The sequence below is a fragment of the Gopherus flavomarginatus genome, chromosome 2, assembly GCF_025201925.1.
Source record: "Gopherus flavomarginatus isolate rGopFla2 chromosome 2, rGopFla2.mat.asm, whole genome shotgun sequence".
Taxonomy (NCBI): Eukaryota; Metazoa; Chordata; order Testudines; family Testudinidae; genus Gopherus; species Gopherus flavomarginatus.
Genome location: NC_066618.1, coordinates 9,125,950 through 9,138,214, shown reverse-complemented (window position 1 = coordinate 9,138,214; position 12,265 = coordinate 9,125,950). Strand labels below are relative to the sequence as shown.

Sequence of the window (12,265 nt, the reverse complement as noted above, 5' to 3'; positions counted from 1 at the left end):
ATTCTTCTCTTCTGCAGACTAAACAATCCTAGTTCCCTCAGCCTGTCCTCATAAGTCATGTGCTCCAGCCCCCTAATCATTTTTGTTGCCCTCCACTGGATTCTTTCCAATTTTTCCACATTCTTCTTGTAGTGTGGGGCCCAAAACTGGACACAGTACTCCAGATGAGGCCTCACCAATGTTGAATAGAGGGGAATGATCATGTCCCTCGATCTGCTGGCAATGTCCCTACTTATACAGCCCAAAATGCAGTTAGCCTTCTTGGCAACAAGGGCACACTGTTGACTCATCCAGCTTCATCCACTGTAACCCATAGGTCCTTTTCTGCAGAACTGCTTTCTAGCCATTTGGTCCCTAGTCTGTAACAATGAATGGGATTCTTCTGTTCTAAGTGCAGGACTCTGCACTTGTCCTTGTTGAACCTCATTAGGTTTCTTTTGGCCCAATCCTCTAATTTGTCTGGGTCCCTCTGTATCCTATCCCTACCCTCCAGCGTATCTACCACTCCTCCCAGTTTAGTGTCATCTGCAAACTTGCTGAGGGTGCAGTCTACGCCATCCTCCAGATCATTAATGAAGATATTGAACAAAACCGGCCCCAGGACCGACCCATGGGGCAATCTGCTTGATACCGGCTGCCAACTAGACATGGAGCCATTGATCACTACCCGCTGAGCCCGACGATCTAGCCAGCTTTCTCTCCACCTTATAGTCCAATCATCCAGCCCATACTTCTTTAACTTGCCGGCAAGAATACTGTGGGAGACCGTATCAAAAGCTTTGCTAAAGTCAAGGAACAACACATCCCTCAACTCCTTTAGCACCCTCGGATGCAGCGCATCTGGCCTCATGGACTTGTGTTCGTCCAGTTTTTCTAAATAGTCCCAAACCTCTTCTTTCTCCACAGAGGGCTGGTCACCTTCTTCCCCTACTGTGCTGACCAGTGCAGTAGTCTGGGAGCTAACCTTGTTTGTGAAGACAGGGGCAAAAAAATCATTGAGTACATTAGCTTTTTCCACATCCTCTCTCACTAGGTTGCCTCCCTCATTCAGTAAGGGACCCACACTTTCCTTGACTTTCTTCTTGTTGCTAACATACCTGTGGAAACCCTTCTTGTTACTCTTAACATCTCTTGCTAGCTGCAACTTCAAGTGTGATTTGGCCTTCCTGATTTCACTCCTGCATGCCTGAGCAATATTTTTATATTCCTCCCTGGTCATTTGCCCAGTCTTCCATTTCTTGTAAGCTTCTTTTTTGTGTTTAAGATCAGCAAGAATTTCACTGTTAAGCCAAGCTGGTTGCCTGCCATATTTACTATTCTTTCTACACATCGGGATGTTATTTTCCTGCAACCTCAATAAGGTTTCTTTAAAATACAGCCAGCTCTCCTGGACTTCTTTCCCTCTCATGTTAGTCTCCCAGGGGATCCTGCCCATCAGTTCCCTGAGGGAGTCAAAATCTGCTTTTCTGAAGTCCAGTGTCCGTATTCTGCTGCTCTCCTTTCTTCTTTGAGAAGTGTCGTACGAGTATGAGATGTGTTTATGCCTCAAATTCTTAGGGTGTCAACTGTATTCAGGCCAATTCCAGAAAAAAGAGCAGAAATTGCATCCACTGGGTCCATAAAGTTAACATTTATTGTCATGGTTCGTATTAGTCACTGGGCACCAACTATGTTCTCAGCACTGTTCAGAATATGCCAGAAAATAGTCTCTGAACCAACATATATAAAATGAATATGATGACTGAGATATTTAAGTATGAAGTCTATCATTATTGAGCACATGTTACTAGCTATGAGTGGAGGCACTGATAGCAACAGAAGTTTTGCCTGATTAAGTACTGAAAGATTTGACCCTCCAACTTTTTTACAAGAGGTAAAACTGCCCAGAGCTTCTGTGCCTGTTCATGTTCTTTTCCTGCCTGCAGTGGCTCTGATATACCCCAGAAGACTCAATTTTTCCTCAACTTTAAAATGTGGAATTTTCCTGGTGTTTGGTTTTAAATATTCTTCTGTGAGAACTGCAACTCAATCACTGCCGGGTTGTGTTTAAAAGACATCTGGAAAGTAACTAGCCTTTAAACAGAAGTGAAAGAAGTTTTTACTAACTCTTCTGATTTTGTCATGAGTCTCGTGATAATTATTGTTTTCCTTAAAGCCTCAGCTCCTGGAGTCAAGTGGATATGTGATGATTTCAGCCTTCATTCTTAAAGAAAAAGTAAGTTTCTAGACCTTGTTGCTGTGGAGAAAGCTTCAAAATGTGACCCCAGTGCACCCTAAAGGCTCAAAAAGCAAAAGGCAAATAAAAAGAACAGCAAATCTATTATTTTTACATAATCTCATGATATTTAAGCCAATCTCATGATTTTTGGTGAGCCTGACTCATGATTTTTGTACATTTGGGGTTGGCAATACTGTGAAAGTGACTTTAAATAGGAGTGAAACTGACACTTTCAAGTCAATTTCTAGTCTATTATTTGTAGTACGGTAACACCCTTAGAGCCCCAGGCAGGGGCAGTATAAACTCATAGTGCCTTGCCCTAGTAGGATGTTTATAAAAGTTAAATGACCTAGTCCAAGCTTGGTGAACAGCAAAAAGTAAGTAGCCTAAACAATAGAAATTAATCTAGATTTTTCTACAACTGTTCCAATTGTTGTATTCAACAGTTAATAACAAAATAAGAATATACATTAAAAATTTAAATCTAACCAGTGTCCCTTAAGTGACTTGATACAAGATGTCAGACCATGCTAGTATTAGAGCTGTGGGTCTCATTAATTTAATTTCCTTTCTTTATATAGGAATTAGATGCAGTGCTCCTGTTAGCTAATTTCTAAGTTATCTGAAAAAAAAAAAACCACTAGAGCTTTCAGGTGCCTAAGTAGCCCCTGAAATCACAGTTAAAGTTTCCTCACCTCACCAAAATCTGAAATGGCCCCCCTGTGTGTGCATACTGGATAGAGCATTAGACTGGACTCAGGAGAGCCAGGCTCTATTCCCAACAGTGCTGGGTGCCCTTGGGCAAGTCACATTCCTCTTCCATGCTCAGTTTCCCCATCTGTAAAATAATGATAATGATACTGACCTGGTTGCCAAAGTGCTGTGCCGTCTACTGATGAAAAACACTATATCAGAAGTAATTATTATGATACAACTCAAACTTTGGGCCTGATTCTGCAAATTCATATTCACACGTGAAAGGTTTTGCAGGCTTGGGCCATGTAATTGCATCTGACTATTTATCTGTGGGTAACTGCAGATCATTGTGCTGTTGGGGAACCTCAGCGGCTGGAGTGTTGGGGTCCTTCCCTCTCACAACATCTGACCTAAAATTATCCCCTCATCCTCTCTCCTGCTCAAACAGACCTCCTCCCTACTCCAAACAAATTGGACAAGTCCCACTTTTCTGTACCAGGCAGTAAATTGCCACAACCCATTGTCTGGTGCCAGAATCACCGGGTGAAATTCTCTTACTTGTCTGATTCAGGAAGTGAAAATAGATTAATGCATAGATTTCACAGCCAGACGGGATCATTAGATCATCTAGTCTGCCTTTCTGTAAACCACAAGCCAGAGAAATACACCCAGGTACCCCTGTACTGAGTCCAAAGTTTGTGTTTGACTCCATACAACATATCTTCCAGATGACCACAATAGTTCTTCCTGGGTGGCGGGTGAAGCTTCCCCTTCCATAGGCTAGTCCTGTGCCCTGCCTCCTCCAGCCAAGGTCATGCCCCCTGTGACCTTATGAGTGTAATTTAATATCTCATTAAAAGGTGACAGGGCCAGAAAGAGTTAATTAACTCACAGACTGACCTGATCCATGGCCGAACTTTAGAAACTGGTTCGGAAGATATGTAAATGAATAGAGCTTTGAAATGCAAGTCTGCATCCTTAGAGATAGAAGGGTAGATGTTTGCTCAGGTCTTGTGATGTCAGCAAACAAGTCTTGTCTATTGCTATAGCTTTGATTCAAAGATCAAAAAAGGAATAGTAACATTTAGGAAGACACTTGAGTGAAATAGTATTATTGTCAATATGTCTCTTTGAAGGTTGTGGTAACCTGTATCTGAACTGTTTAATGGATAACTCACCCTGTGCTAATTGCCAGGAAGTTTGGGAGAAGGAGAGTTAAGCCTATTGTTTTCCCAGGCCAAAAGGCTGCTGGAAATGTGTAAGACCCCTGAGACAGGATCCTTCTTCATCTCAGATCGGCTTTGGGTTTCAAGAGGGGGAAACCTTAAGCCATAAGGATTGAGATCCCCAGTCACTGACTGGAGTCACCCTGAATATGGACATTGGACTATAACCTATGGACTATTTCTAAAAGGACTTTTGGCAACTATAAGCTCATCTCTGCTATGTGTCTGAACCTGAATAACCAATGAGGTAATATAGAAATTGTTTTGTGGTGGCTTGGTGAATCTAAGTATTGGAATATTCACCAGCGTTCAGGGTTTGTCTGCCCAGTTTTGTTTGCAGTTCACCCTAATTGAGTGACCTCAGCTGGCTCCCACGGGCAGCATCATCACCCCTCCATTGCTGCTTTCAGCCCCCCTCCCCCATGACCGCGGCTGGGGCAAGTGGGTCTGAGAGCTCAGTCAGAGCTATGGGGGAGGGGAGAGGGTCGAGATCTTGACCTCTCCACCTTGTGGGCCCAGCTGGGGTGCCAGGGAGGACTGAGAGCTTGATTGGGGGTACGGGGTGGGGAGGGAGAAGGGGCTGAAAGCTTGGTCCCAGCTAGGGTCGAGCTCTCAGCCTAGGCGGGACCGAGGCAGAGCTCTCAGCCCTGGCTGGAGCTCCAAGCCAGGAGCCCCTCCCCCATTCCACCCCTTTGTCCTTGGCTCCACCCCCATTCTGCCTCTCCCCTAGACCTTGTCCCCTGCTCACTCCTCTCTCCCCCGCCTGCTGAGGCCCCGAGACCAGAAAAGCTCTGTGCCCCTGCCATGGCCTCAGGGCTGTGGCAAGGGGAGATTTTTCTGGGAGCCCCAAATACCCCACTGTCCTGCCCCCAGTGGTGTGAGGTTTGGGGAGGCTTACTCTCCCCTGCCTCCACTGCACATCACCCATGCTGGCCTTAAAAGTTTGTGTATCTTTTAGTAAATGAGCTGTGCATAAAAACTGGAGTGCTCAGCATTCTGCAGCAGAAGGGTTAATCTTAACTGCAAACAGAGAATGAGACCCTGCGTCAGTCTGTTATTGGCCATCTGTCAGAAAGGATTTATAAACACAGGGTTGTAGCCTTTCCTTTCAGTTTGTCTGGAATCCCTGCTCCGGTGCACAGGTCTCTAGCAATGGCTTTCTGGATGGCAGTTCTCTGTGCGCTGTTAGCCTCCGTTCTCGGTGGGCTCTATCTCCTGGGAGCGTTTCGAAGGAGGAGACCCACGGAGCCACCACTGGATAAAGGCCACATTCCGTGGCTGGGGTATGCACTGGATTTCAGAAAGAACAGCGCAGAGTTCCTGAAAAAGATGCAGAGGCAACACGGGGACATTTTTACGGTGCTGATTGGAGGTTACTACTTCACCTTCCTAATGGATCCCCTCTCTTTCGGAGCCATAGTGAAGGCGCCAAGAGCCAGACTCGACTTCGAGGCATTTGCAGTAGAACTGGTCACCAGGGTTTTTGGGTATCATCCGTGTAAAAGTGACCACAAGATTATTCAAGTGTCAAGCACAAAACACCTCATGGGAGATGGGCTGGTGGTCATGACTCAGGCCATGATGGAGAATTTGCAGACCCTCATGTTTCACAACAGGGACTTAGGAGAAGAGAGATCCTGGCAGCAGGATGGGCTCTTCCACTACAGCTACAATATTGTCTTCAGAGCTGGCTACCTGGCTTTGTTTGGAAATGAGCCAGGCACGGGCACACCGAGTGAGGAGAAAGCCAAGGAGCGTGATCTCATCCAGTCCGAAGAGCTGTTTGATGAGTTCCGGAAGTATGACTGCCTCTTCCCCCGCCTGGCCTACGCCGTGTTGCCCCCAAGAGATAAAATGGAAGCGGAGAGGCTGAAGAGGCTCTTTTGGAAAGTGCTTTCTGTGAAGAACTGCCGTGAGAAGGATAACATCAGCGGGTGGATAAATGACCAAGAACAATTCCTGGCAGAGCTTGGGGTGCCTGAGTACATGCGGGATCGGTTCATGTTGCTTCTTCTCTGGGCATCCCAAGGTAACACAGGCCCAAGCTCTTTCTGGCTTCTCTTGTATCTCATGAAGCATCCTGAAGCAATGCAGGCTGTGAGGGAAGAAGTGGACAAAGTTTTAGCAGAGGCTGGTCAGGAAGTGAAGCCAGGCAGCCCTGTGGTTAACATCACCAGGGACATGTTAATGAAAACCCCTGTTCTGGACAGTGCAGTGGAGGAGACCCTCCGCCTGACAGCAGCTCCCATTCTGATCAGAGCAGTGGTTGACGACCTGAACCTCAAGATGGCCAATGGCAGGGAATACGCCCTCCGCAAAGGGGACAGGGTAGCCCTGTTTCCCTACATCGCAGTGCAGACGGACCCCGAAGTCCATCCTGAGCCTCACACCTTCAAATACAACCGGTTCCTGAACCAAGATGGCACCAAAAAAGATTTCTACAAGAATGGGAAAAAGCTGAAATACTTTAACATGCCCTGGGGGGCAGGAACCTCAATCTGTCCTGGACGGTTCTTTGCTGTCAATGAAATAAAACTGTTTGTGTTCCTGATGTTGTCTTACTATGACTTGGAGCTAGTTAACAAGAAAGAAGAGATCCCTCCAATAGACGTGAGCCGATGGGGATTTGGTTCAATGCAGCCCTCTCACGATGTCCAGTTTAAATATCGTCTACGTATTTAATGTGAAAACGTGACCCCCTTCTGCTGCAGCCCTGTTGTGTACTGGCTCCATCATTCAGTCAGGAGGGATTGATTTGTCAAGCTGAATTGCAGTAAAAGTTACAGAAGAGATTGGTTTCTGTAAAGATCTTCCATACACGTCATAGCCTGTTAGACGGTGGTTATGACATTTCTCTTTATCAGGCAACACAGCACTGCTCAGAACGTTAATGTTTAATCTACATGTTGCTCTTACCTTGGAACTCTCAGATTCACTGAAGAAATTCCCCTATCTCCTATTCCAGAATTGTAGGGAGCTGTGTAAGCGAATGCCTGCTGACATGCAAAGAAAACAAGAGTGTTAGTGTATTTCCTGAAGGAAAACAGGAACAGGGAGAGTTTTCTTAACATGGATTTATGGGTTTTTATCTCTTCCACTCTTCTTATTGTAAATCTGAAATGTTTGACTGTGCATTTAGAAATATATCGAATGGTCATAGCGCAAATACATTCTTTATATAGGGGTTAGAAACAAGGATTCTGAGGATTAATTTCAAATTGTGGTGACAGGCATCCTGGTGTACTTTGCTAAATTTTATTTTTATTAAAAGAATGCTGTCAGCTATTTAGGTCCCAGGAATTATTCTTCTTAAAGCATCAGAGAGGTACCTGTGTTAGTCTGGATCTGTAAAAGCAGCAAAGAATCCTGTGGCACCTTATAGACTAACAGATGTTTTGGAGCATGAGCTTTCGTGAGTGAATACCCACTTCCTCAGATGCATCTGAGGAAGTGGGTATTCACCCACAAAAGCTCATGCTCCAAAACGTCTGTTAGTCTATAAGGTGCCACAGGATTCTTTGCTGCTCTTCTTAAAGCAGAGATTGTATTGGGAATGAATCTGGCAATTTGACATAGTGGCATTTTCCTAGGACTCACTTCTCTCCTCCCCAACACTCTGCTTGATAAGCAGATGGAACAATCTAGATGTCTTGTCGATTTCATTTGGCTGCTTCACTTACATGAGCAGGAAAGGGGCTTTTACAAATATATGAAAGCAAAAAGTAGTGAATGTAAAATTTTCAAAAGTGCCTAAATCTCATTTGCAGTGACTTAGCGACCTCTGAACAGATTTTTAAAGGTATTTTCAAAAACTTAGCTGCTTTTGGAAATTTTACTTCTAGAAAAGTAGTCCCATTAATAAATTAGGAGGGGAATAAAATTAAGGAGGAATCACAAATAAGTGAGATATTCTGCTCCTTTTCTAAATCTAGCCTCAGGAGTAAAAGTCTGTACAATTAGGAAGCAATGAACAACAAGCTTTTTAAAATAGCTCTTGATAAAAAATTGGGAAATTTGAACAGACACAAATCAGTCACTCCAGATGAGAGGTAAAATTTTCACTCAACTCCCCTCAGCTCATGTGTTACTGATTTGGGCTCTGATTTAACATTTCCCTATGATTTTACCAGGAATAGAAGTGAAGCTAACTGGATATGTATGGTCAGAATCCCTCTTACTTCTTTGCACTCAAAGAAAATTTTACATGATATGTCCTAGGTTGTTAAAGGAATGAACCATAAAGCTTAGTGAACAATTGACAATTGGTTTTAAGAAGTTATGAAGATCTGGGGAGGTAGCAGAAAACTGGACAAAAGGAAATGTCGTATGAGGTGTCCAAAGAGGTAAGAAAAATATTCCTAACCGCTCATGTTTTGTGAAGTTAACTTTTATACCTTGTAAAATAATAAACATATATTAAGAGAAGCATCATTCATCATCTACAGGCAATAAGCAGAAAACATTTGGAAGGAATGAGAGAGTTGGTTGGAGGCAGGGCTTGACTTGTGTTTAGAAAAACTTACAATTCAGAACCATCAAGCTGTGCCAATAGCCAGGGGCAGCTCTAGGCATTTTGCTGCCCCCAGCACATCAGGCAGGCTGCCTCCGGCGGCTTGCCTGCGGAGGGTCCGCTGGTTCTGCAGCTTTGGTGGACCTCCCGCAGCACATCTGCGGGAGGTCCGCTGAAGCCGCGGAACCAGCGGACCCTCCGCAGGCAAGCCGCCGAAGGCAGCCTGCCTGCCGCCCTCGCGGCGACCGGCAGGGTGCCCCCCCGCAACTTGCTGCCCCAAGCACGTGCTTGGCGTGCCGGGGCCTGGAGCTGCCCCTGCCAATAGCTGCCCATAGGTAAGCATGCAATCTTATCACTGTTATTATCTGCATCCCATCCCACTCCCCTCGTCTTGTTTGTTACCTGGGCTGTGATTTAATAAGGCTGTTTAGCAAGTGCTTAACTGTAAATCAAGAGATTTAAGCACATGCTTAAGTGCTGTGCTGAATCAGGGCTCACTTGAGTAACTAACAAGAGAGGGAAGATGATGGAACAACAGCAAGATTACAAGGTTAGGAAGGCACAGTGGGATGTTTTTAAATCATGTATATTTCTATCTGCGGCCTCCCCCTGGCTCTTTCACATCTGGTGAGTTCTGCTCCTGAGGCCTTATTTACAGGAGATGTTACTGCACAGCAAGCCAAAGTGTGAACATAAGAACGGCCATACTGCGTCAGACCAAGGCCCATCTAGCCCAGCGTCCTGTCTCCCAACAGTGGCCAATGCCAGATGCTTCAGAGGGAATGAGCAGAACAGGTCATCACAGTGGTGGATTTAGAGTTAGTGTGGTCCTGTATTCAGCTTCATTTTTGGGGCCCCTCTTTGGGATCCCCCACCCCCATTTTTCATTCTTTATTTTTTCATCCTTCTCCTATAAATAATAGGAAGTAAATGAAAATAAAGTGAGGTACCCTGGTTGTTTTTGTAGTCTAACTTGTTTTTCCACAGACCCCCTGAAAATTGCTGAGGGTCTCGGTGAACCACTTAATGATCTTTCCGAATATTGCTTGTACCATTGGCTAACTATTATAAAGCACTTTGGATAAGAGCGCTTTAGGTTGGGTTGCTGGGTCTGGCCAGGACTTAGGGTGTGGGAGGGGGCTCAGGGCAGGGGGGTGCAGGGCCTGGAAGGAAGTTAAGGTACAGGAGCAGGCTGAGGGTTGGGGTGCAGGGTCTGGCCAGGAGTTAGGTGCAGGAAGGGGCTTAGAGGTGGGGCAGGGAGTTAGGGTGTGGAGCGCTTACCTGGGGCAGCTCCCATTTAGTGTGATGGGTGCAGGTAGGTATGTGTGGGGGGTGCAGGAGTCAGGGAAGGCGGGTGGCTGGGGGTGCAGGAGTCAGGACGGGGGGTGCAGGGTCTAGCCAGGAGTTAGGAGGCAGCTCAGAGTTGGGGTAGAAAGTTGGGGTGTGGAGCGCTTACCTGGGGCAGTTCCCATTCGGTTCAAGGTGTGCAGGTGAGGATGTGAGGAGGGTTCAGGAGTCAGGGAAGGCAGGGGCTGGATGTGTGTGTGAGGGGGTACAGGAGTCAGGGCAGGGGGATGGGTGTGTGTGAGAGCTGCGCAGGAGTCAGGGCAGGGGGGCTGGTGAGGTGGGCTGGTGTCATAGGGGTGCTGCCAGCCCCCTGTCCTGAGCAGCTCATGGCAGGGGGCTGGGGAGGTATGTGCAGGAGGAATGTGGGGGTCCCGCCCCTGCTCCACCCATCCCCGATTGCTCCCCCTTCCCCAAGGCCCCAGCCCCGCCTCTTTCCTGCCTCCCCTCCCCCGAGCACACTGCAGCCCCACTCCTCCTCTTCCCTCCCAGAGTGACCTGAGTGCCGGCAAACAGCTGTTCGGCAGCAGGGGAAGCACTGGGTGGGGGAGGGGAGGAAACCTGGCATGCTCAGGGAGGGGGGAGCTTGGCTGTCAGTGGGGGCGGAGCCTGCAGCAGGAGCCCCAGGAGCCGGCAGGACCAAGCTTCTGCCCCCACAGCTGCCCAGCCCTGGGGTCCCCTGCTGTTGGGGGGCCCTGAGCCAGGGCACCCTGTGTTTCACTGTAAATCCGCCTCTGGGTAATCATCAACTCCTGTCGCCCATTCCCAGCTTCTGGCAAACAGAGGTTAGGGACACCATCCCTACCCATCCTGGCTAATAGCCATTGATGGACCTATCCTCCATAAACTTATCTAGTTCTTTTTTGCTGACCATCTCAGCAGTGCAAAAAAACTGGGACAATCCTGAGCCCCTAAAACTGGACAGCTGGCAGTCAGGGCCGGCCTTAGCGATGGGCCACCTGGGTGACCACCCAGGGCGCCATGGTCAAGGGGGGTGCCATGCAGCAATGCAGAGATGCGCCCGGCTGGTGTAGAGTCAGAAGCTGCTCCCGGCTGGCAAGGAAGCGCCGCGTGTGGGAGATGCCCAGTTTTCTAGCTTCTTCCTCCCAGCGGAGGAATATGGGGGCACACACGGTGATGCACAGATACTGCTCTCACCTCTGCCCCCTAATGTTCCTCCACGCCCCCCTAAGGGACTGTGTGTGTGTGTGGTGGGAGGGAGTGAGGAGCAACACCAAGTGCTTTGTGCAGCCTGGTCACTCTCCTCACCTGGGCTGGGCTGTGAGGAATCTGGACCTGCTGCTCTCCTGCCCTCCCCTTACACAGCCCAGGTGGGCAAGTGACCTGGATGCAGGAAGTCCCGACATCGTTCCCCCCATCATTGCCCCCTAAGGGGGTACGGAGGAGCAGCATTCCAGGGGGAGCCAGCCGCAATGCCAGCTGCTCTGTGCATCCAGGTCACTTGCCCCACATGGGTGCAGGGATTAGGGGTGAAGGGGGCACAGTGCAGGGATTGGGGCAAATGGGGGGTGGGGAGGCCACAGGGGCCTGGGCAATGGCGATGTGCCACCCCCCACAGGAGCTAGAGGCAATGGGGAGGTGCCACGCCCACAGGGGGCCAAAGGCAATGGGGGGTGCTATGCCCATGGGGGGTAGGGACAATGGGGGGGTGCTATGCCCATGAGGGACAGCAACAATGGGGAGGGACCTACACCTACAGGGGGCAGGGGCAATGGGGGTGCCATGCCCACGGGGGCCAGGGCAATGGGGCAACCATGCCCACGGGGGACAGGGGTGCCAAAATATAAGTTTGCCTAGGGCACCATTTCCCCTAAGGCTAGCCCTGCTGTAGTGTCTACCAAGCATCTGGACTGATTTCCCAGAACAGCTGCCTCAAAAAAGGGTTGGTCCTGGGAAAACCTGGAGCAGTGCCGCTCTAGCCCCAGGGGTAGCGACCACTTAGAAAGATTCTGGTTTTGTATTTCAAGACCAATCTCACACCCCTTTAAATCGCAGCGCTTAGGCTGTGGGACAAAGTTGGTGGGCATCACGGAAGGTGGGGGGCTGGAATGGGGTCCACTGGGTGCATTATCTTTGCATGGACATTTCCTGTTATGTTGCTTCTGTGCTCTGTACCCGGCTGTCACAAGTCTGAATAAATAAAACAGCCTGTCCCTCTCCTGCCACCTCTCTGTGAACGGAACAGCCACGTGGCACGAAAGTCATTCGATATGATTAAATATTGGAGAGGAGAGCCGTGTTAGTCTGTAT

At 48.2% G+C, this 12,265-nt stretch overlaps 2 protein-coding genes across 13 annotated transcripts in view; both read left to right on the top strand.

Moving 5' to 3' along the window:
• Window positions 1-1,884: 1,884 nt before the first annotated feature.
• The window catches only part of LOC127045923 (uncharacterized), a 40,808-nt gene continuing 30,427 nt past the window's right edge, over window positions 1,885-12,265 (top strand). For 10 of the 12 annotated variants that reach the window (XR_007772856.1, XR_007772854.1, XR_007772851.1 and 7 more), the window contains exons 1-2: window positions 1,885-2,215; window positions 8,359-8,483. Coding sequence is in view for 1 of the 12 variants with exons in the window: in XM_050942811.1 (XP_050798768.1) it covers window positions 8,419-8,483 (65 nt within the window). In the remaining 11 variants the exon portion in view is untranslated. The remainder of the gene's footprint in view (window positions 2,216-8,358; window positions 8,484-12,265) is intronic. The other 2 variants (XR_007772858.1, XR_007772852.1) reach the window with 1 other exon arrangement.
• The window catches only part of LOC127045875 (5-beta-cholestane-3-alpha,7-alpha-diol 12-alpha-hydroxylase), a 331,656-nt gene continuing 324,118 nt past the window's right edge, over window positions 4,728-12,265 (top strand). The window contains exon 1 of the mRNA XM_050942645.1: window positions 4,728-7,465. Within this exon, the coding sequence (XP_050798602.1) occupies window positions 5,293-6,822 (1,530 nt within the window). The 5' untranslated portion in view covers window positions 4,728-5,292 and the 3' untranslated portion in view covers window positions 6,823-7,465. The remainder of the gene's footprint in view (window positions 7,466-12,265) is intronic.